Here is a 24139-nt window from a genome sequence, read left to right as displayed (position 1 = left end):
CTCCTGCCTTCTATGACAACATTCCTTTCTCAATTCTCGACTAACGCAAAAGCCGCTCAAAGTGATTGATGGTTGAATGCATAAATTATTGATGGCCGGCAGACAATGCTTCAAACTGTACTAGAGAGATGGCCCGAAGTGGGTGAGAGAATTGGAATGATTTGGCAAATTGCTAAGAAGGGTATCAAAGCTACTTTTAAATGGTAAGCTAAAAAAAATCAATATTTTAAAACAAATATTTATATCCATAAATAAGTAGCTTCAACTGCAATATACTCTCCTTTAAGTAGAGTATTTCACATTCGCCTAGTCTCTTCAAGGGGGATTACTTTATTCTAAAGATATTCTCTTAAAGATTCCTGGGGTATAGATTGCGTCAAAAGCTTTTTATAGATCTTTGTTCAATGGCTCAAAAGCAAAAGAGGCGTAAAAACAATTTAAGCGTAATTTGAAGCTTTAAGTAAACAGACAAAAGTGAATCGAATGGCGGTGGATGTGAGTGATGATGGTAAACTTTGACAGTTTAATAGCTCCACTGGTCACTGAAGTTCCCCCCACCAAAAGCTGCCTAATCATTGAAAAATATATATACATTATTTTTCTCTTAAATTTCTGAATAGATCTAAAAGTGGTTGGTCTTTCCAACTAGGCCACCGAGAGGGAAATAGAAGCCTCTTGAATTTCTAAAGGATTTTCCCTGGCAGATATTTCTAGCCACAAGTTTTTTTTTGTACTTCCTGGCGAGCCCTTAAGCCTTTGATGGTGAGCAGCTTAGGGGCTTTGGAAATCGGGTTGTACTCTCGATGCCCATAAAGTAACAACAACAGTCTCTGGTTGTTTAAAGTTATGCCAGCTGCCAATCAATTGCCAGGTGGAGGCTTCTATGGAAATTGAAATCGTTGGGCATAAGTTGCACACAAGCGTGATAAGCAGACTCTCGGCTCGGTGAGGGATTTTAAAATCCACAAAGGGAAAATCTTTACAATTTTCCTCCACTATAAGTATTCTACTATATGTGGAAATACTTTCTTCGAGTGTACTGCGGTTGGGGGGTTAGATGGTATTGACATGTGTCACATATGTCTCAATACTTATGCGGGATGTGGCATGGAGTGGAGACAGTAAAGCTGTTGAGCTGTCGGTTGAATGTGCTCCAAATTGCCACATAAATATTTATCGTACACATCGGAGGATAGGAGGATATCATCATTTATTCATTTACCCCCAGAGACCATACCATCCGCTTATACCATATTTATACATATGTATGAAATTTTGATAGATTTACGACTTGCCGAAAAAGAAAAATAATTGGCCTGAAAACAAAAACAAAACTATGTATTATATATATGTATATGCAGGAAATTCGATTAGCCGCATCTTGTCTAGAGAGAAAAACGTGCTTTTGGCACACAAATTCACGATTAATCGAAAAAAGGGCAAGAGGTGACTGGAAAGTATTATATTTCCTTGGACTCGGTACTAAGTATATTTCCACAATCTAATCAGCCAGGGTTTCAAACTTAGTCAGTCTAATAAAAAGTGCAATTGAATGCGTTTCGTTGTCTTTAAAAATGAATCATTTTCAAAACTGTCTAGAGTATGTCAAAATTTATTTAATATGCAATCTAATATTTATGACCCGAACAGTCCCAGGTTTTAGGAAACTTGTCACTCGGCCACTTTTCGTGTTACAGTTTCTGGTTCTACCGTCTTGGCCTAAACTAGTTTGCTCAGTTGATTGGAGGCGACTTGGACCCGGGCTTGGACTTGCCTTGGTTAACGACTTTCCCAGTCTCTTTGGACGACACTACACTGCCCACGCAGAACATACGGACGGACTTTGGCTTAATGGCCTGGGTTCTCGGTTGAGACCCAACCGAGAAAATCAAATCAACTAAATATTAATGACAATGTCTACGAGAGCACACATTTGGGAATTTGAATAAATTATTGCACATTTACAGCTCGACGAGAGAATCACATTCGAATGTGTTTACAGACCAGCCCTCTAGGTTATCGATTTAGATTTTGAATTGATTTCCAATGCGATTAGTTTACCTTATCTTGGATTAAGTTGAGCAGCTCGATTTGTGTGGTCTTTTGATGGAAAAACCCATGAACTTTTTACTCATGGAATAGTTAACTTGAACCCATCATTACCCTTTTCCTTAATGAACAAAAAAACTAAAAAAAAAACAAAGAGGGGTTGGAGAATCATGATTTGCCAAATCATTGAACTGCATTTCAGCTTTGTTTCTCAAGCTTAATGTGGGAAACCCAATGCTGCAATTACAAAACTGCACAGAAACTGCAGCTCCTGAAACTCAAAACCAGTAAAGGCTGCTGCTGCTGCTGCAAAAAAAAGGGTAAAGCAATGTAGGAGCCTAACAAGTTGCAGCTGGCATCAAATTTCTGCATCCACAATGACATTGGAAGACCAGGAGACCGAGCGCCTCAAGGAACGGCGTTGCGTTGCATTGCAATTCTCCAAAGCTCCTTTTTTTTGTTGCCTAGTTCTTCTGGACTACTCTCCCCTTGGCCCTGAGTTCTGACCAGATCTTCTGGCCAGCACATGTCCAGGGCCAAGAAAAGTTGGCAGGCAGAAGGCAACCGACATCAGACATACGACACAGGCGAAATGATAAGCGAGCCAAGTGCACACAACAATCAGCCGGGCAGGCAGGCTGGCTGGCTGGTAAGGTTCGGGGAACTTGCAGATATATCTGAATATATATATATATATATATATACAGTGTACATATATAGAATGCGTATATATATATATTTATTTCATTTATCAGTCGTGATTTTCCTTTTATTCTTGTCGTATTCGCTCTTCTCCCTGGGCTTTGTTCTGGTCGCCTTTTCTGAACCTGTTCGCTTCAACTGCAGCAGTAGAGGCAACATCACCAGCAGCAGCAACACGAATACTGGCAGCAGTACAAAAACACCAGCAACATCTTGTTAAATCACAGGAACAAAAAAAAAAAGTCTGAAAATAAAAAAGAGTTGATGCGCATTAATACTCTTATCGAAGCCCGAGAATTTGTTCACGTTTTTTGCAAACAAAATGTTTAAAAATAAAGCTCCTAAGAGGGTTACTAAGTGCCTTACAAAAGGGTTCAATGAACACTTGAAATATTATATTATTATGGGTTATATAACTCAAAGAAAGTGCATTGAAAGTCTGCCTATAAAACAAACACATGTACATATCGTAGAGCTCACCTGGAGCGAGGTGGAAGGTAAATCCTTTTCGCTGGTATCGGTCATTCCTGTCTGAAGGACAAACCGCAATACAACAAACCCAGAAGGACTCGGCTGGCTGGCGAGCTCTGAGCTGAGCTCTTCATGGATGGTTTTAATATGTTCTCGAGGGTGATTCAATTACGTGGACTGCTCCTGTCTCAGTTACGTGGCTGCTGTTGATGTTGCAGCCACAGTTGGATACGATGGCATTAAGGGACTAGGCTACAGGGAGAGAAAATGATATAGATATTTATTAAAAATTAAATTAAAATTAAATAAAATAGACTATAAGTCTGATTAACTAATGTCAGAACTTGAACTTGAAGTTCATGTTTTCTGTGCATTCTTAGTTAACCGGAACAGGTGAGCCTGCCAGGATTTTAAGGACTTGGATGGAGGAAGACAATTCAAAAGACAGAGAGCAAGTGAGAGAATGAGAACTGAGACGGGCTCTAGGGGCAGAGGTCAAAAACACTATGGCTTACCAAGTTAACCACAAAATCGCTTTGGCCTGCTTTTGACAGATGTCCCCGACTTGAAACTCCACTGTCTCTACCTCGTATCCTTCTCCCTTGGCCTTTCCCTCTTACCCACATCCTTTAAAGGATTTTCTTGCCAAAAAGTTATCGTTTAAGTGAAAATCATGTTTGTCCTCGTTATCTGCTGGTCACGTTTCTCTATTATTTGAGAATATTTGACCCTCCCCGCCCCAGACCGAGAGTCTCCTAAGCCAGTAATATTTTTATAATGCCCCCATTTCAGGTTTGTTGACAATTTGTTGGAAAAGATTAAGCTATGATGAATGATAATCAACAGTAGTTACTTGAAGATGCCTCTCGAAATAAATTTGAAATGGAAATAGTTCTGTTTATGTCATTTAGAGCAGCTCCCCATTATAAACTAATTCCCAGACAGATCAGAATGGATGTGTATGTGTATAGGGGATCTTATACAACCCCATACCCCATATGCACTTGGTTTCAATCCGAATTGAATATCTCAATTTTCATCCAATTATCCCATTGTGTCAGAAGACGAGTGTTCTGTGTGATTTATGCCACTTGAACGGGGCACCAAGCCACCGAGGCACCAAGGCAGCTGAAACAGATCAACGTCCGAAACTTTAAGAGGATTCTGTTGTATCAAATAATTAGGAAAAAAAAAAAAAAAATAGGAGACGCAAATAAAAATTATATTGTTCAGAGGCTCAATGGCCAGAGCCCGCAGTCTGCCACTTAGCTAATGAAAAGAAGGGGAGATACCCACAACGAGAACGAGCCACTGTAGAGAAGAGCTGGTGGCATGCTAAGTGTAATGGAAATTTCCATTGGCATCCATCTACGCCCTCCACCTCCACAACCCAGCCTCTAATCAAACCGTAGGGCTAATTGAGGCTGCCTCGCTCGATTTCCCTTTTTCCTTCATCTAACTAACTGGCCACATTCTGGCTGGCTTCCTCAGAGGCATCTGAGGAATACGGCCCACTACTGCACGGCCCGGCCGTATAGTGAGCAGTTTACGGCAACTCGGCTTAACATTCGCTTTTATGGCTATTTGATAGCTGCAGCATCTTCTCTAATAACTGCTCGGACAAAGGACAGTGGGATGTGGGGGATTTCTTTCTTGAAATATATTAAGCAGAGGGTGTTTGGAGGTTGATGAAGAATCAATCAACGAATCGTTATAGTATTCTGTAAAGGAATTGGATAAATATTGGATAAAATATGGCCTTGAAAATGGGTTATATAGTGATATAGGTAAAGAATTGATCCACAAATCGTTCTGGGTATTCCGCTCAAGAATCGAGTGATTTATGATAAATATGTATATAGCCATCGCTAGGCTATACTGTCCTATATTTTTGAAATTTTGTAGAAAATCCCCAGAAAATGTAAAAAAAATTTTAAAAATATTTTTGTTCTTCGATTTTTGTAAAAAATGATGGAGAATCAATTTAGAAATCGTTTGAGATATTCCTTTCAATAATAAGATGATTTTTGACAAAGATATAGCTTTTGCTAAGGGCTATATTGTTTTCTTTATGAATTTTCGATACTTTAAAGAGGTTACTCCAGAAAATTTCACAAAATATCCAACAAAAACAAGAAAGGAAAGCTAACTTCGGGCGGAGCCGAAGTTGATATACCCTTGCAGTTAAAACCGGATATATATCGCAAACATCGGATTTAGTTGGCCGATCCTTATGATTACATTATAATAAAACCAATTAATTAAATTACAAAATCTAAAAAAAAGTCCCAAGCTTCTATCGTCAAAAAAAACAAAGTTGTTATTTTTACTAAACACCAAATACCATTTCTGATCGTTCAGTTATATGGCAGCTATAAGATATAGTCGGCCGATCCTTATGAAATTTGGTAGGTTGGATCAACTGACCAAAAATAGAATCTGTATGGAATTCCAGCATTCTATCTTCAAAAACACGAAAGTTGGGTCATTTCCGATCGTTCAGTTATATGACAGCTATAGGATATAGTCGGCCGATCCTTATGAAATTTGGCACGTCGTATTGTTTTGCCAAAAATAGCTCTCATGTTAAATTAGAACTTTCTAACTTTAAAAACACCAAAGTTATACCATTTCCGATCAATCAGTTATATGGCAGCTATAGGATATAGTCGACCGATCCCGGTCGTTCCGACTTATATACTGCGTGCAAAGGAAAGAAGGGTGTGTGCAAAGTTTCAAGTCGATAGCTTTAAAACTGAGAGACTAGTTCGCGTAGAAACGGACAGACAGACAGACAGACGGACAGACGGACAGACGGACAGACGGACATGCTCATATCAACTCAGGAGGTGATCCTGATCAAGAATATATATACTTTATAGGGTCGGAGATGTCTCCTTCACTGCGTTGCACACTTTTGGACAAAATTATAATACCCTCTGCAAGGGTATAAATATAAGTTGCTCTAATGCAGGTTTATAGAAAATCGATTAACAAACATTTCGAGATACTCCTTTTAAGAATCGGGTGATAATTGAGAAAGATATAGCCATCCTAAAGGCCATATATGCCTTCCCATGCAGTTTTTAAATTTTTAAGGGAATCTCCCAGAAAAATGGGAAAAAAATTTAAATCTAATGGCTCTGGATTCCTATTTTATATATATGAAGAATTACTCTACAAATCTCGAACGGTATCCCGCTAAAGAATCTATTTTTTTTTGGAAAAAATATTCATGTCGAAAGTTATCATATATGAATACTCCCCCCATGCTCCTCTTTAATTGAAATATTTTGATCACCAAACTACCTTAATTGAAATATTTTGACCACCAAACTACGCTACTATTCCCACTGTACGATGCAACAATGTTCCATTGTCACGTCTGTCTCAACTATGTAAGCGTGTGTGCCATCCCAACGCAAGTATGGTCTGCTCCCCAAAGAACCAAATGAAATGTTACCGAGGGGCTAGGGCTAGGCTTGGGGCTTAAGATGGCCATTTAACTGCGCCTAAAATCCTCGCGATGCTCTTTTGGCCAGAACCCTGTTTGGGCCACGACTGTTTCAGCGGCACCTGCGTTGATTACACAATTGCGGAAAGCAGCGACATTGTAGCAGTAGTGGGATGTTGAAGTTGATGTTTTGGGTGTAGGATGCCTGTTCTTGCTGTCGTTGTTACTCGTATAACTATTTTTACAGCGATTCTCATGCTTCGCCGCCCCACAGTTTCTCAAGAAGGTCTTACTTTCATCGTTTATTGCATGGAAAAGTTTTGCAATAATTTTTTATTTACTTGACTTTGCCTCTTGCACCAAACACTACTGCCATTCAGATGCTAGCTGGCTGGATGGCTGACTGGTTGGTGTTTCCTTGGTTTTGGCTGCTGCCTTGTATATTTTTTATTGGCCGACTAGAGAGAAAATGGGGAAATAGGAGTCATAGTAGTTGAGGCAACAATTTTCTCACAGAACCCCCCCGAAAACTTTGCCACTTAAAATATGCGTGGCTTCAACTTTGCTCCCCATTTCACCCGTCAACCCAACTCTTTCTCCGTCAAAGCTAATCAAAGCAATCAAAAATAAAACCCCTGAAAGACACACATTTTAAAAGTCATCTGCCAGCAGAAGCTCTACAAGTCTTGGCCACCTCAAAGATAGCCAAACGATAAGGATCTCGGGTCAAAAACATTGTTGCCTGCTGAAAATCACTTCGGGCCATGGCCAGTAGTTTTACAAATAAAATACAAATGTCATACAAGGCGTATGTGTAATATGTGTGGTTAAACATTGCGTATACGCCGGGTGGCACACAAACACAAGAATCATGTATGTACATTCTCCTAAAATGTTGTCAACAACATAATGAAACAACTATAAATCTTGCTAGCTTTACATTTGATTTAAATTTGGTTTTTTGTAGATATTTGTAGGTTTGCTTTACAAATAACCAGAAGAGATTTTTCTTAATAAGTTGTCAGTATCAGAGGCATGACATCTGACACATTTCTTAGGATTTTTGATAGTTTTCCACTTTCCCAAGAGAGTGCTTTTAATGTTTCTCGGTTCTGGAGTGTTTAAAAATGAATGGAAATCATCGATTGATTGCCATTTGCTGTGGTTCTGGTTCTGGTTCTACCAATAAATGTTGGTGCTGAAAATGCATTCATTGTCCTCTTGTTCGACAAAAACATGACAATGACAGACACGACAAGCCACAACACATCAACTGCTCCGCCTCGTCCTGCCATCCTTCCTTCCTGCCTGGACAGAAATTTGCAGCCTTTGGAGTTTGGAAATCAATGAAAGACAAAAAGCGATTCTGTTGTTCGGCACAACTCGACTGGCAGTAACAGGAGCTGCACCAATGTCCTGTGAGTGTGTGTTTGTCATTTAAAGAAGATTGATGATCGCTTATATATAAATCATAGACAGGGTGGGAAGGCCCTCCAATAGTATAACTTTTGCCACAACTAGAAAATTGTGTTTATAAACATTTATGAAGGAAATTTCCAACATCCACTGGGAGATTGAATAGGACTGCAGGCACACGACAAGGATGATGATGATGGGGATGCTGGGGATAAAGGATGAGGTTGAGGCTGCAAAAGGCATCAAGTGCTTTAAGTTATTGACTCAAACTCCAACCCGAAACTTGCAGGCAACACGGCTCCTGGACTCGATGGAAGGGAAAACTTTTCAGACGCTAGAATTACGATGCCCCGGAAAGTTTTGCATAGTCTGGGGATTTTTTTACGTTTTGTATTGTTTTGCATATCCAGCTTTTTTTTGTTTAATTTCCCTTCTCTGGAATTCATTTACTATTAATCATCATTCGACAGGAGCTAACATCCTTGCTAACAAATGAATTCTAATTAATTCTCTTTTTAATTTCCTTGGCATTTTAGCATCAAAATAATAATAAAACCTTTTAAAATAATAGTTTCATTTGTCAGAAAAGGTGTTGAAGCTATTCGCTGTGCGTCTCATTAACAAAAGTTTGGCCTTTTTTGGCAATAAAGTCTACACTATGGGAAGTTCTTTTAAATATTTGCTACAAAGTTTTTCCTGGTATGCAACGAGAAACTTTTGGAGACTGCCGAGTGGCAGTAGAACTTCTCTATCCCCTATCCCCTTCCTAGGTTTTTTGTTTTTCAATTTCCATGTCCCTTGACAAGCGTTGATGATGCTGCAACTTTTTATGGTCCATACGGATGCAAGAGAATATCTCAATTTCTGGATAGCATAAACTGGCTTATAATTTTAACTCAAAAGACTGTACATTCGAACCTGAACCATAATGGCTGGCGAAAGTTTTCTATTTGAAAACTTTGAGGCTTTCAAAAAACAATTAGATTTAATAAACGAAACACTCATTTACTGGCAGGATTCCGTGGTTGTTGCCAACAAAACACTAAAAATTAAGTTGTGGGGTTTAAAGTTTTATTTTATTTTTGTTTTGTGTTCTAAGTGATTTGGCTTTTAGGAGTGTACCGCCCAAGCTCTGTTTTTGGCCATTTGGCCGAGCTGGGAAGCACGTAATAAACTCGATTTAAGTGCCGAAAACATACGGCCACAGACAACAAACCGAACCGAGCCAGCAACCCAAAAACGACGGCAAACAAGCCAACACCGGACATGGCTCTGGCCCGAAGGATACCACCACAAAAAACTGCATTCTCCTGCCCAACTTTCAGCTTAAATTTTTGGCAGAAAAGCTAGACCAGAGAACGAGATTTAAATTTTAAAAAATAATACCTAATTTTTCATTAGAGAGTTGAGGTAATCCTTGACTCTGAACATCATAGCCCTTCAATTATGACAGTTATGACTGTTGTGGCCAACTCTTTTTGGCCCCGATTCCCGTGTGCATTTAAGGTACATTTATGTCAATCAGGACCCTCATTATGCGCACATCAGTGCATTAAATTATACATAGGAGCCCGTCAGAGGGAGAGTGAGGATGGTGGACGAAGGACCTCCGTCGAGGGATATTCCATCAAAATGCGATGCTGTCGATATAAATGAAAATGGAGACCGCAGAGAAAGGAAGTTGAAATGCCAACGGAAGCCGCCATATTTGTGGGTGGGTGTGGGTGTGGCACACGGACAGATGGCACTGTGGATCCCACAGGATGCAGCTCGGGCTTCCTGTTTCCTCCGGTTATTCCATGGCTTGTTGTTTGACCATGGTCCAGCCGGAAATCTGTTTCGCCAACAATTCGCTTTGTCACCTGTCCTTTTTTTTTTTTTTTGGAATATAGAATAATTTTAAAATGACAAATGATAAGCTTTTTAATAAAAGGACTGTGTAAATACTTATCCTGCAAATCCTTTTAATAACGAATCAATTTTTAAAGGGCATCACTCATTAAAAGCAACTCGAAAGCAAGAGCATCGAGGCTTATCATTAAACCCCCAAAGGAGACGAGGAAAATCTGAGGAAAAGTGTCGACATGCCGAGCGAGGTGGAGGGAAAGCCGTGGGAAAACCAAGGAAAAGTGATGTGTGAACTGTAAATTGCACGAGCTGACAGCGGAAATTTGCCGGCTGGCAGTGAAAATGTTTACGATATTCATGAACTCGATTCGAGGGTAAAGTGTTCAGAGTTTCGAGCTTAAGACAAGTCTTAAAATTTGTTCGAAATTTAAGTGGCAATTATAGTACAAGTACTTTGTGTTTAAGCCAAGTGAGTAGGAAATTTAAAGCAATTTATTAACAAAGGTGTAAAGGGCCTATTAGGAATAGAACAAACATGCCTTTAATAACCATTCAGGAACCTCTCATTGTCCTTAATTATGAAAGCGCTGCGCTGGAAGTTGAAAGTTCAGACAAACACGCTATCCGGAGAACCCCAGTGCCCCAGTCCCAACAACAACAAGACAACAACTAGACAACAATCTGGAAAATTGTGTGTTGTGTTGCATACCCCGCAGGCGTGGCACGTACTCCTGCCAACTGTCAACGCGTCATTCAACGCGCTAATTAAGTGAAAAACTATGTTACACACAGATACACCATCACACTCACACACTGGCACATCTTTTTGACCCAAAAAGCAAACAAAAAAGTCGAAAAAAAAAAGAACGACACTCAAAGTTGTTGACAAATAGGATGGGGCAGGATGGCAGGCAGGAGGATCTGGTGCTCCTGGCAACTTTCTGTTTTCCGCGTGCGCCCACATAATTCGCGACGGCGACAGATGCAAATTTCGCTTCGAGCCCAAATGGCGCTTAACCCCTTTAGTTATTTTTTTCCAGCTATTGCCACAAACGGGGCTGAGGTCGAGCTGAACAAAATCAGAGCAAATGGCCAGGACAAAGGCCTTAAAGCCAATGTAATAGCATGTCAATGGTGTTAAAGGGCAGCAATTTAATAAGACAAAAAGAGACACAGAGAACAATATATTTTAAAGATAAACTAGGTTGTTACAACAAGACTCTATTTTTGTAGAAAATTTCATAAAACCTTTTCTTTCAGTGCTTTAGAAACTATAGCGTTGGCACGTCCTCCCAGGCAAGAGTCAATTAAAATTTCTATTTGATTTGGTAAATGTCAGTGGCAGGCAACCGTCGTAGTCTGGCCTGCACCGGTACAGGACGAGTGCCACAGGACGATGGCTGGCCCACCCACATCCTTCTGTTCCCCACAGTCGTATCCTTCTCGCATCCTCCCCCATTCTATTATGCTGACCAACTGCCAGCAGCAGTCCAGACAGATAAGAGCAACTCGAAATTGGCTACAGGTAGACAGAGTAAACAGAGCCAACCATCTAGGGTTGGTTCTTTAAAGGAATTTTGCAGATTTTTTTTAAATAAAATTGATAAGAAGTTTAATGAGGAAGTGGTTTCCAAATCATAATAATCCTTTAAAGAGTTCTTTAATTTTATAAAGAGTTATTTTTGGAAACTGGAATAACCAGAAAGCTCCTCTCTAGTTTTAATTGAGAGAATGGTGCTTGTTCTGGATGGTGGTAGATCCTTGAACAAACGATGGACATGATGACGCTGTCAGGTAAACGAACCCCATGGCCAAGGCAGCTCCATTCCAAAGATAAGCTGAAGGGAAAATAAACTGAAATTGAGTGCAGTGCCAGTGCATTGGAGTTGGGAATTGTCTGGAATTTTATATGCACCATCACGAATGGATATAGTCAGTGGCCCTCTACTATTATGATGGGCGACGTTCTAAAACTATCGACTAAAAAGAGGCGTAAAACTAATTTTTGAAAAACTGCAAAAGCCGCTAAACGAAATTGCAGCGTTCTATAATTTATGAGGTCAGACATCCACAGACCAACATAAATACATAAAAAAAGTACTATAACAAAAGCAGAATAGCTGGCGAAATTTATGACTTGCGGTTGCTACCTGGCATACCAACAAAATCACGCACCTGTATACCTGTACCTGTATGAGTTTGCGATAAAAACTTTCTCTGGCGAAAATGGCGAAATGGGAAAGTATCTGGACCGAAAAGTATGCTACAATAAAATTTTTACGAACGAATATACAAGGCAATATTAGTGGATAGTAGGGAAATAGTCTATATATAATATATATATATATTAATAAATAAAATATAGAGCATACAATAAGAGCTTATAAACCTTAATTTATATAGTTACAGTTCAATAAAATTAGTTACAGCTTCCTTCTACTTTATTTTCTTATTCATTTCATCTTTTTCCTTCTTTAAATAATGTTTAAAATATTATTTATTTTTAGTTATTTAATCTCTACTATTTTATTAATAAATTCTGCAAAAATAGACCTGTCCAAGGTAGACTGTTCCTTTTTAAATGCCACCTGGGAGCCGTGCCCCAGTCCTTGTCCTGAAACCTGCGAATTTTTGAGTAGAACTTGTCCTGTGGGATGTGGAGGACCTTGTGCCTGCCGAGATGGTTATATAATGGATGGCGATAGGAAGTCCTGTGTCCTTAGATCACAGTGTCCAGCTGGGATGAAGCAGAGGACAGTGGAGTGGCATTATCCTATAACCATCAAGTATTTTGGTTGCTATAGGTTTCTGAATTTGACATATAATGGCTATGAATAAAATTTAAATATTTAAAAAAATATATATATTTTTTATTTATATTTTTTTATTATTTTTATTCTAATTTGGGGAAAGGTCTTCCTAGTCTTTCTGGTTTTTAAGCCACTTTGGTGGAAGGTGCTCCAGTCTGCTTGTTGTTGTTATTGTTGTTGGTCTTTTGCTTTTGACCCTGTCGCTTGTTAGCCGTTTTCCGCTTGTTAGCCGTCTTTCGCTTGTTACCGCTTCGCTTGGAGGGAGAACGACGCTTTTGGCCGCGTCGCCCGCGCTTGCCACGACCGCCACAACGGCGATTGCCACGCCTACGGTTCCGGCTGCCACGCCCCTTGCGGCCGCCCTTGCCTCCCCGTCTGCCGGCCCGTCGTCGGTTGTTGCGGCCCTCATTTACCGGGGAGTCGATGCCCTCAGCGAGAGCCTCTTTCTCGTCCTCGTCATAGTCGAGATTTTGGAGATCCTCCTCGTTCTCAGCGACCTCCACCTCCCGGTGCTCCTTTTTCAGGGGAACTGTTTCGGATTTGGTGGACAACTGCTTGTGGATTAAAGTCTGGTCCTTGGGCTTCTCGTGCTCCTCCTCCTCTTCCTCCTTCTCCTCCTCAGCATCATCAGCTTCCTCGTCATCATCCTCTTCGTTGTCATCGGCCAGGTCCTCTTCGTGCTCTAGAATATCATCGCCGTCCTCATCATCCTGGGCATAGTAGCGGGCATTCAGGCGCTGAACCAGCTCAGGATCAGGTCTGGCCTGGATGGTGCGTCTGGCGCCTGGCTTGGCCCAGGTCTCGGTGCCGATGCTAAGGAGTGCCACCAGGGCGCATAGAATCAGCCACTTGCTCGACATGGCTGGTGGGTGGGTTGTGTCTTGGTTTCTGGCCCGAACTATGGCTTTTATGGGGTTAGAGGGCCTACCATGTTTCGACAGCTGAAGACCTTTGTTTGAGTTTGGAAAGCAGTCCCCAAAAATTGAAGTAATTGTTATTTCTGTTCTGGGAAGAGAACCTTCTCTGACACCTTATTATTTATGCTCTAAGCAAATTTAAATTAGTTGTTTTTATTGTTTGCCACGAGTTGGAAACACGGCCTAATGATGCACTGCCCCCAGAGTCACGTACTTTAGCTTGGCCGACAGCCGACAGTTGGCCAACAACAATAGACGGCCGGGGGACGAGGGAGGCTTGTTGTTAATGTTTAATTGTAAGCACGTAGCAGTGGCAACAGCTACTGGGGCTTCAACAACTGCATAAATATTGAAATTATCCGACAGCTTTTCAGGAAGAAGAATGGGCCAGTGGGTGGTGTGGATATGCCACCTACTTTGCATATTAAATGAAAATATAATTTGGCAACCTATGGCTCGCATCTGCCGGTAAACAGATTTCAATTATAATTAATTCGGCTTTGATGGAGGATTTGATTAGTTTTTTTTTTTTTGTGTAAAGGATATTAAATCGAAATCCTTAAAGGCCTCTTTCAACATCAAAGGCATTGTGTAGCCCCTTACGATTACCACAAATATTTCAATTATTAAACCTTCCCCACCTGCCATACATATTAGAATTCAAACTTGGCAAAGACTCGTATGAATCGATGTGCTGTCTCCGGGTCCTATCCCATTCATACTGCACTGAGTGACCATTATTCTGTCATCTATCCGATTGCAGGTCCCTGTCCAGCCTCGTACTTTACATGCAACGATGGCTTCTGCATACCGATGCGCTGGAAATGCGACTCCAAGGCGGACTGTCCGGATAGGTCCGATGAGACCAGCGAATGCGGTGAGTATTCACCATCCCACATCCCCTCCCTTTGATCCTTGTAAGCCCAGCCGGAATCCACAAAACCTCCTGCCGTCCCGTTGGGGACATTAGCAGTCGGTGATTGCTTTATTATTGGTTTGACTGTTTGGTCAGAACGCTTTTTGGGCCCAAAACACACACATATACACATACACAGTGTGCCGCCTAATGACAGGTGGGTGGCCCGAAAAATTCACCGCAAATACATGGCCAAAAATACAGAGCTCCCCCCCCCGCTCATTCGGCTACTAATTCTGGCCAAAAACCCCAAAAACGGGAGACCAAATGCAATTAGAAACCGAACTGAACCGAAATTGAAAGCCAGCCTAGCAGAACTTTAAAACTGGTCGATTGTCAGTTGAAATTTAAGCGTTTTTTCGTCCTTAAAGGACTGGAAATGGCCCAGGAAGGACACAACGGGATGATAAGTGGAAAAGGACACATGGCTGCTGGTGGGCCAGCCCACTAATATAAATGGGTAGACATTCTTCAAGACCCTACATGAGAGTCTCTATAATTAAGTTAGAAAAGGGCAGAGTTAAGCAAGGAAGAGTATTTCCAATGTCGGCTTCTATGGCTGGCTATTTTCGATCTCATTTTTCTTGGTTGTTGGCAGCCAGATTCCAATAAAAACAACATACCAGGGCTAACTGAAACAATTGCTGGCCGAGAGACTTCTTCTGGCATTTTTAATTTCATTTTTATGGTGCTAGGCGAGGGAGCGAGTTGGCAAGGAAATGAATCGAGAGCGAGTGGCAACGACGACAACAGACGACAAATTGTCGGCAAATATTAATGCAACAGATTATAATAAATGTGCCTGGCACATCGTTGTCTGCATCTGCATTTGCCAAACCGACCCCTCCCAGGCCCTGAGACTACTCCATCCAGAAGCGATGGGAAGCTTCCGCGCTCCGCAATTTCAATTAAACCGAACTGAACTGGTGGAACCCACAGGCACACAAACAAATGCCAGTTTATAAAGTGATGTCATATATATAAGTCTCTTGATATATTGCATTTAAACTGGCCTCGTTACACTAGCGACAAAAAAGTTTCCTCTTCCAAATAAATTTTAAATGAAATTATACGAAACTTTTAAATGGATTTGGGGAGATGGTGTGTGAGATGGTACTTGTTATTCCCCAAATAAAAAATATATAAATTAAATAAATAGGTCATAGGGATGCTTTAAATTCAAGTTATATTTTGCAAGTGTTCTTGGGTATATATTTTTTTATGAGGTCTCTCTCATTTCTTATGCCACACCACTTCAAATGGAATGTTGCCATATAGCAACATTATAATATCTTCCTGTTTCCCCGACTGAGCCTTTCCATCGGGAGGATGCAAATTGTTTGACACAAATAAAACGAGAATTCTCAGCGAAGAATTCAAATAACGCGTTGCTATACTCTTCTCCACCTTCTCCACCCATCTCTCCACCCATCGGTGGTCCAAATCAGAGAAAGCAATGACAATGCCGTGACAGCAGATGGGTCGGGAAGAAAGGAAAATGCTACATCCGACCGACATGCGCGACTATAACCATAAAAGCCACATTGGTGACACATGGGAACGGCCAAAAAATATTTTGCTTGCCAAGAGGTTAAACTCCAGAGACAACCAATGGACGTGTCCATGACTCCGCCGACTCTGTCCCACTCTCCAGTCACCCGGAGTCACATTCGCGTGGCAATTTGCATGCCGACAGTGGCGGACACGGATATAATACGTAATAAGCCCAAGGGCATGCAGTTACGGGGTCCAGAGTAAAGTTTAAATTTTTTATTCCCCTTGATGGAGGACCAAGGATGAGGATGGTGCTCCGAATAAGGCCCGAATAAATACAAAAACCAGGAGCGTAAATTTTTTGTCAAGGGTGGCCGGTAGACGGGGAGCAAGAAGGTTGGATGGCCGTCCGGCATTTATTTAATCAACTCCCGGCCCCTTTTGGACAAAATGCTCCAAAATGATGTTGCCGGGCAATTGTTAAACATTTTCCAGTGCCAGGGGGATTTATTTTAACTAACTGAGAATGCAAAGTCAACCCATCCAGCGAAGCGTGTTTGTCACAGTTCTTATTTTTTTCCGTGGATGGTCTCTCAAGGGGTGGGTGGGTTGCTCATTGCCACCCTCTTAAAATGGAAATAAAAGTCATCCACTTTATTAGGAGCAGAGCTAATTGGTTAATAGGAAAAAAGGAAAAAAGGGAGTAAACTAAAGATAGAAGGGGGGTTTCCTTCTGGCTATCCTATAGTTTGTAATAATTTTAAGGATCTTGCACTTAAAGAGCTACATAGTTAAAAGTTGGCTGGTATCCGTTGAAAGTTATCCCACAACAACTGCTCTTGTTTGGCTTTTATTTACGATATCTCGCGAAATAATTCAACGATTTGTAGGAACAACAGTGCTAGCAAATAGCAACTTTTTGTTGGCCAGAAAGCGGACCAACGAACCAACGAACCAACATAGCCCCGAACCACTAACAAACCCTTCCATAAATCTTCATTTCGGTTATTGTTATTGTACGGGAGTGAACAGTGTTCAGTTCTGGTAGTGGCTTCTGGTTTAAACACTGAGAGAAATGGCTTAAACAAATTAAAATAAAACAAGAAAGGAAAGCTAACTTCGGGCGGAGCCGAAGTTTATATACCCTTGCAGTTAAAACCGGATATATATCGCAAACATCGGATATAGTTGGCCGATCCTTATGGGAATAGGAATATATAATCCAATTTATTACAATACAAAATCTAAAAAAAGTCCCAAACTTCTATCTTCAAAAATACGAAAGTTGATATTTCTACCAAATACCATTTCCGATCGTTCAGTTATATGGCAGCTATGGGATATAGTCGGCCGATCCTAATGAAATTTGGTAGGTTGGATCAACTGACCAAGAATTAAATCTGTACTAAGTTCCAGCTTTCTATCTTCAAAAACACGAAAGTTGGGTCATTTCCGATCGTTCAGTTATATGGCAGCTATAGGATATAGTCGGCCGATCCTTATGAAATTTGGCATGACGTAATGTTTTGCCAAATATAGCTCACATGTCAAATTTGAACTCTCTAACTCTAAAAACACCAAAGTTATACCATTTCCGATCAATCAGTTATATGGCAGCTATAGGATATAGTCGGCCGATCCGGGCCGTTCCGACTTATATACTGCGTGCAAAGGAAAGAAGGGTGTGTGCAAAGTTTCAAGACGATAGCTTTAAAACTGAGAGACTAGTTCGCGTAGAAACAGACAGACGGACAGACAGACGGACAGACGGACAGACGGACAGACGGACAGACGGACATGCTCATATCAACTCAGGAGGTGATCCTGATCAAGAATATATATACTTTATAGGGTCGGAGATGTCTCCTTCACTGCGTTGCACACTTTTGACCAAAATTATAATACCCTCTGCAAGGGTATAAATATTAAGAAGGTTTTAAAGTATGTCTATGTACTATGGACCTATAGACCTGTATATTTTTATCCCTAAACTATACCATTTATTTCTCTCTCTGCAGAAAAGGCTCCCAAGTGCAACGAGGGACAGTTTCGTTGCAAGCAAAGCCGGCACTGCATTCCGGAAAATTGGCTCTGCGACGGGGAGTACGACTGCGGCAAGGGCGACACATCCGATGAAACCAACTGTAAGTAAGGCGAGGCACATATCCATTCGAAAAAAACTGGAGAATCACCTCCCCAATTTGTATATATGTCTGGGAGTATCCCCATTTATTTATTTCATTTTGGTGACCAGGTCTAAAGGGTGCTGCACCCAAGTGCCGCGCCTTCGAGATCGAATGTCGCAACGGCGACTGCCTGGAGTTGTCCCGCTTCTGCGACGGCCATTGGGACTGTGATAACGATGAGCTGCTATGTGGTAAGTCCTGACCACTAATAACACTTACTATAATTAGTAACGCCCCCTAACTCGCCTTAATAGATAAACAGAACGCAGCCTGTGCCGCTCTGAACTGCAGCTACAACTGCAAGCTGACGCCGAAGGGTGCACGGTGCTACTGCCCCAAGGGCCAGGTGACCGAGTCGGCCAACTCTACCCGCTGCGTGGACTACGATGAGTGCTCCGAGCCGGGTACATGCGACCAGATGTGCCGCAATACCCCGGGCTCCTACGAGTGCTCCTGCGTCTCGGGCTACGCCAAATCCAAAGGACGAAGCTGTCGGGCAATAAATGGTAAGTTGCAGGCCAAGGTTCGAAAGCATCTTCGCTAATCCCATCTACGAATTTATAGTGCCACCCACGGAGCCGGCATCGTTGACGCTGCTCCACACTGGGGGCATCAGCCGCATCGGAATCAATGGCGAGCTCATCGATGCCCCAGCGAAGGCCAAGGATAAAGGGGCCTTGGCGAACGCGACGGCGGATAAGGAGGTGGATCTGTTCCCCAAGCACAGTGACATCTCGATGGGGGCCCTGGAAGTATGGCACCGGAATCGCACCCTCTGCGTCCTGCACAACGACTGGCGGGAGCTGCACCTCGAGTGCCAGCGCATCGATGACCGGCGGGTCAAGTGGACCCTGCCCATCTCACCGTCCATAGCGACGCGCCAATGTGAGTAGCCATGGCTTGGGGAGTTATCCTTTAAATCATTGTTTTCTTGGTGCAGTTTTTACAGAACTGCGTCTGGACTGGCTGTCGGGGAACTGGTATTTGCTGAACGAGGACGACGGCATGGTGTATCTGTGCACCAATGCGATGACCTTTTGTCGCCTGATCCTGCAGCAGGTGGACCATGTATCCTCGCTGGTGGTTGACCCCACCAAGGGCTATTTATTCTACACGGACTGGAAGCCCAGTTTGTCGCGCTCCCTGCCCGACGGCACCAATCGCACTGTCCTGGTCACCGAGCTGATTTATCACCCCAGCAGCGTCACCCTGGATCTGGCCAATGAGCTGGTTTATTGGGTCGACGTCTACAAAGATGTCATCGAACGGGTGACCTATGAGGGTCAGAATCGTTGGACTCTGAAAAAGTCACCAGATGTGAGTAGTTTTTATTGAATTTGAAGAGTTTCTTTATCCTTTATGTCCTCCAGACTCTGGTTCCCCTAAAGACCATCCATGCTGTGGAGGTGTTTGAGAACACCATCTTTTTGGGTCCCTGGACAGGCAGTGAGGTGGTAACCTTGGATAGGTTCACCCTGAAGGCCCAAGTCCTCTACAGGGGCGTGAGTCGTCCTAGCAATTTCCGCATCTTCCATCGCCAGAAGCAGCCGGAGGTGGCGCATCCTTGCCGGGACAACAACGGTGGATGCAACCAGATCTGTGTTCCGCTGTGGGCCCGTGGATTCGCCAGTGCCAAGTGCCTGTGCACCGCCGGCTACAAGCTGCACAACCAGACCACCTGCCTGCTGTCCGCCCTCGACAAGTTCCTGGTCTACAGCGACAAGCAGCTGGCCAGGGTCACGGGTGTTCCCCTCGACACTGAGCAGATCCAGCGACTGGAGCAGAAGGGCGAGCAGCCGGATGTGATGGTTCCCGTGAACAATGTGCCGGGAGAACCCGACATCGATGTGAATGTGCGGGGCAAGTCGATCTTCTACGTGAGCGTGGACTCGGCTGGCAAGGACAAGGAGCCGACCCTGGGTATTCGGAGTCAGTCGCTTAACGGGAGTGTCTCCCGGATACTGGTCAGTAACCTGACCCTGGTACACAGCCTGGCCTTCGACTGGGTGAACGAACACCTCTACTGGTCCATTCACCGGAAGATCCAGGTGGCACCTTTGCAGAATACCAGTAAAGTGCTGTCTTTCTCAATGGATTGCGATGCTAGGTGGGTACATCTCCACGCCTACCAAAGCCTCTAGTTCTAACACAAGACTTCCCATTTCAGATCTATGGCTCTGGATCCCACCACAGGCCTGTTCTACTGGACACAGTGGACATCCCAGAACTGCGAGGCCGGCATCTACAGCGCCTGGATGGATGGGACGCACAAGGAGCTACTGGCCAAGGGCACAACCGCTCTGCCCATGCGGGCTCCCCGCAGCCTGGACGTGGACTCACGCTCCAAGGGACTGTACTGGTGCGACGTCGGTCTGGGCACCATCGAGCACATGAAGCTTGACGGCACCGGCCGGGAGGTGCTCTTCAAGTCGAACCCATTCCGGATATTCTCGATGGTCCAGCACAACGGACTGATTTACTGGGTGGACGACAGGAACGCCACGATCTGGCGCTTTCCCCTGCACGGAGCCAACATCAACAACACCGTCAGTTCGACGGTGCACCTCCAGCGCTCTGGACGGGCGGCCAATCTGAGGATCTTTGATGTTGCCATCCAGCCCACGGCTCAGGCGCCCAGTGCCTGTTCGCTGGCCAAGTGCCCGGGCATGTGCCTGAACACGCCCAAGGGGGCGATATGTCGCTGTCCGGATGGGTTCACCCTCAATGGCACCGGCAGCCACTGCATCCCGCAGCTGATACAGCCTCGCATTCTGCCCAACTGCAGTTCGGGATTCCTGTGCCGCAGCTCGTGGCAGTGCATCGAGAGCAAGGACTTGTGCGACGGCTTCGTGGACTGCGACAATGGCTTCGACGAGAGCAGTGAGCCGCACGGTCCCTGCAATCCCAGCAATTGCGACAAGAGCCACAACTTTGTGTGCAATGGACGCTGCTACCAGCGCTCCCTGCTCTGCAGCTCCATCACCTACTGCTCGGACGGATTCGATCAGGCCAACTGCGAGCACAGCACCTGCAACAGCAACGAGTTTACCTGCGCCCTGAGTGGCCGCTGCATCCAGATGAGCTGGGTCAACGACGGGGTCATTGATTGCGGGCCGGACGATGACTCGGACGAGTCGGCGGAGATATTCTTCGGCAGCAAGTGTCCGGAGTTTGACTGCGGCAATGGACGGTGTCGCCAGTTCGCAGATGTCTGCGATGGCACTGATAATTGCGGGTAAGTGCCACTCACTGATACCTCTGTGTGGGACACCTAATGATTATAAATTCCGAATCCTTTAGAAACAATGCCGATGAGACTGGATGCGAACTGGAGTGCGGCATTGGGGAAAAGTACTGCCGGCCCATCGGGTGCTACGGGGAGATGCACATGTGCGACGGAATCATAGACTGCGAGGACAACACTGACGAGGCCAACTGCAACCAGACCAAGAGCGACAATCATCCCCTTAACGGCTGGAAGGAGGTTGATGAGTGTGCTCCGCACGAGTTTGCCTGCTTGGATCCATTCGAGTGCATTCCCGACTACCTTCGATGCGACGGCATTCCGCACTGTTTCGACAAGACGGACGAGTTCAACTGCTCCACGATCAACGCCTCCCGGTTCGACATGAACGAGACAGTGATCTGCGAGCATCCGGACCGGCTGTGCGGTTTCTCGCGGCAGTGCATCTCCGTGAACCAGCTGTGCGATGGAAAGAACGACTGCGAGGACACCACAGATGAGGGTTTCCTGTGCGCCGACAAGCTCTGCGAGCGGGACAACGAGTGCTCCCACCGCTGCCACAATACTCCGGAGGGCTACATCTGCTCCTGCCCGGATCACCTGTTCCTACAGCCGAACGGGAAGCGGTGCAGCATGCAGCATGCCTGCGATCACTGGGACACCTGTTCGCAGGTGTGCGAGACCAGCGGCAAGGGGTACGAGTGTCGGTGTCTGGAGGGCTTCGACCTGGCCTACGACAAGTTCACCTGCAAGAGCACTGCTCCGGACGAGCCGTACGTGATCTTCACCAACCGCCAGGACATCAAAGGCATCAACCTGAAGACCCTGGAGGTGAGCAACTTCTACACCTCGCTGAGGAACATCATTGCCCTCGACTTCCTGTACATCAACAAGACCAGCATTGAGATCTACTGGACGGATGTCATCGACGACAAGATATACAGGGGCCAGCTGATGGGCGAGAGCCTGCGCAACGTGGAGGCGGTCATACACTCGGGCCTGTCCACCACAGAGGGACTGGCCGTCGACTGGGTGGGGAAGAATCTGTACTGGATCGACTCCAACCTGGACCAGATCGAGGTAGCCAAGCTGAACGGCAGTTTCCGGCGCACCCTCATCGCTGGCAACATGGAGAGTCCCCGGGCCATAGCCCTGGATCCGCGCGAAGGTCTGCTCTTCTGGACGGACTGGGACGACAACTCGCCCAGGATTGAACGAGCCAGCATGGCCGGCGAGGGCAGGCGCATGATCTCCACCAGTTGGCAGCTGAGCGCCGGCTGGCCGAATGGACTCACCCTGGACTACACCCAGAAGAGGGTCTACTGGGTGGACGCCAAGTCCGACTCGATCAGCAGCACCATGTACGACGGCTCCGAGCACCATGTGGTGTTGCGCAACAAGGAGATACTCTCGCATCCGTTTGCCATTTCCGTGTTTGAGAACCATGTCTACTGGACGGACTGGCGCAGTACTTCGGTGATCCGGGCCAATAAATGGAACGGCAGCGATATCCAGGTGCTGCAACGCACCACCTCCCAGCCCTTCGGCATCCAGGTGCTGCACTCCAGTCGCCAGCCCTGGGAACCCAATCCCTGCGGCGAGAAGAATGGAGGTTGCTCGCATCTTTGTCTTCTAAGCGGGAGGGGAACCTTCAAGTGCGAGTGCCCCCATGTCATGCGCCTGGATCCGAGCGACGAGCGCAGCTGTGTGCCCAACGAACAGGTCCTGCTCTTTGTGATGGTGGACGAGATACGTGGCATCGATCTTCACCAGCCCAATCATCATACCATTCCAACTATTCGACAGTCGCCAAGGGTGAGTGCTTGAGGTAATCCTAGCAAGACTTAAACTAAATCTTTGCCTAACTTTTCAGCTGGTGGCCCCGCAACGGATTGATTTCCTTGTAGACGAGAGCCGCATCTTCTGGTCGGACATCCAGCAGAATGAGATCTCCAGCGCCGGCATCTCCAATGGCCTCATCGAGCCAATCATCAACACAAACATAGAGAAGCCCTACGGCTTCGCCCTCGACTGGATTGGTCGGAACATGTACTTCTCCTCGGGGCAGATCAAGTGCAATATCCTGGCCAGTAATCTGAAGGGAGAGTTCGTGACGTACATCCACGAAAACCTGAACATGGTGGACAGCATAGCCCTGGATCCAGCCAAGTAGGACAAGATCTATTAAGCTTGAAAGGATTATCTTATTATCTGTTCCATGTTTTATTTTTAGTGGAAAAATGTATTGGATACACTCCACCTCGGATGGCAACCTATCGCAACTGGAGCAATCGAATCTGGATGGTTCGGGACGGGTCTTGATCTACGAACATGAGAACAGCATGCAGAGTCTCACCATGGACTTTGACTCCCAGCGATTGTACTATGCTTACGATGGCTCTGGGATCGCCTACTACGACATTCCGAGGAACGAGACGCGCAAGGTACTGGTGGCCAGTCAGATCACATCCATCAGCTCCCTGACCGTCTACAATGGAACGCTCTACTTCCCGGAGAACATTCAGAGTGTGATCATGCAGTGCGAGAAGGAGGCCTGCTCCAATATGTCCTTCCTAAGGGTCAATACGAGTAAGGATATATTTTGAATCCCCCAGAGATTCTCTAATAAATA

General features: G+C 44.6%; 2 protein-coding genes across 5 annotated transcripts in view; one reads left to right on the top strand and one right to left on the bottom strand.

Annotated features, from left to right (window-relative positions):
- LRP1 (LDL receptor protein 1) overlaps positions 1 to 24139 on the top strand; it is a 50397-nt gene that overhangs the window by 16314 nt on the left and 9944 nt on the right. For 2 of the 4 annotated variants that reach the window (XM_070279210.1, XM_043210757.2), the window contains exons 2-12: positions 14431 to 14544; positions 18096 to 18221; positions 18332 to 18454; positions 18518 to 18769; positions 18828 to 19148; positions 19204 to 19580; positions 19634 to 20370; positions 20431 to 21498; positions 21564 to 23322; positions 23381 to 23676; positions 23741 to 24096. In XM_070279210.1, the coding sequence (XP_070135311.1) occupies positions 14431 to 14544; positions 18096 to 18221; positions 18332 to 18454; positions 18518 to 18769; positions 18828 to 19148; positions 19204 to 19580; positions 19634 to 20370; positions 20431 to 21498; positions 21564 to 23322; positions 23381 to 23676; positions 23741 to 24096 (5529 nt within the window). Of the gene's footprint in view, positions 1 to 14430; positions 14545 to 18095; positions 18222 to 18331; positions 18455 to 18517; positions 18770 to 18827; positions 19149 to 19203; positions 19581 to 19633; positions 20371 to 20430; positions 21499 to 21563; positions 23323 to 23380; positions 23677 to 23740; positions 24097 to 24139 lie in introns of those variants that run through there. The other 2 variants (XM_070279211.1, XM_070279212.1) reach the window with 2 other exon arrangements.
- Positions 12846 to 13641, bottom strand: LOC108131564 (uncharacterized). The gene has a single exon (XM_017250503.3). The coding sequence runs from the start codon at positions 13608 to 13610 to the stop codon at positions 12876 to 12878; it is 735 nt and encodes a 244-aa protein (XP_017105992.2). The 5' UTR covers positions 13611 to 13641; the 3' UTR covers positions 12846 to 12875.

The sequence above is a fragment of the Drosophila bipectinata genome, chromosome 2R (genome assembly GCF_030179905.1).
Source record: "Drosophila bipectinata strain 14024-0381.07 chromosome 2R, DbipHiC1v2, whole genome shotgun sequence".
Taxonomy (NCBI): domain Eukaryota; kingdom Metazoa; phylum Arthropoda; class Insecta; order Diptera; family Drosophilidae; genus Drosophila; species Drosophila bipectinata.
The sequence above is the reverse complement of the archived record's forward strand: the minus strand, read 5'-3'. Positions and strand labels throughout refer to the sequence as shown.

Excerpts from the sequence above, each read along its gene's own strand:
- LOC108131564 (XM_017250503.3), bottom strand. The coding sequence starts at position 13,610 with ATGTCGAGCAAGTGGCTGATTCTATGCGCCCTGGTGGCACTCCTTAGC.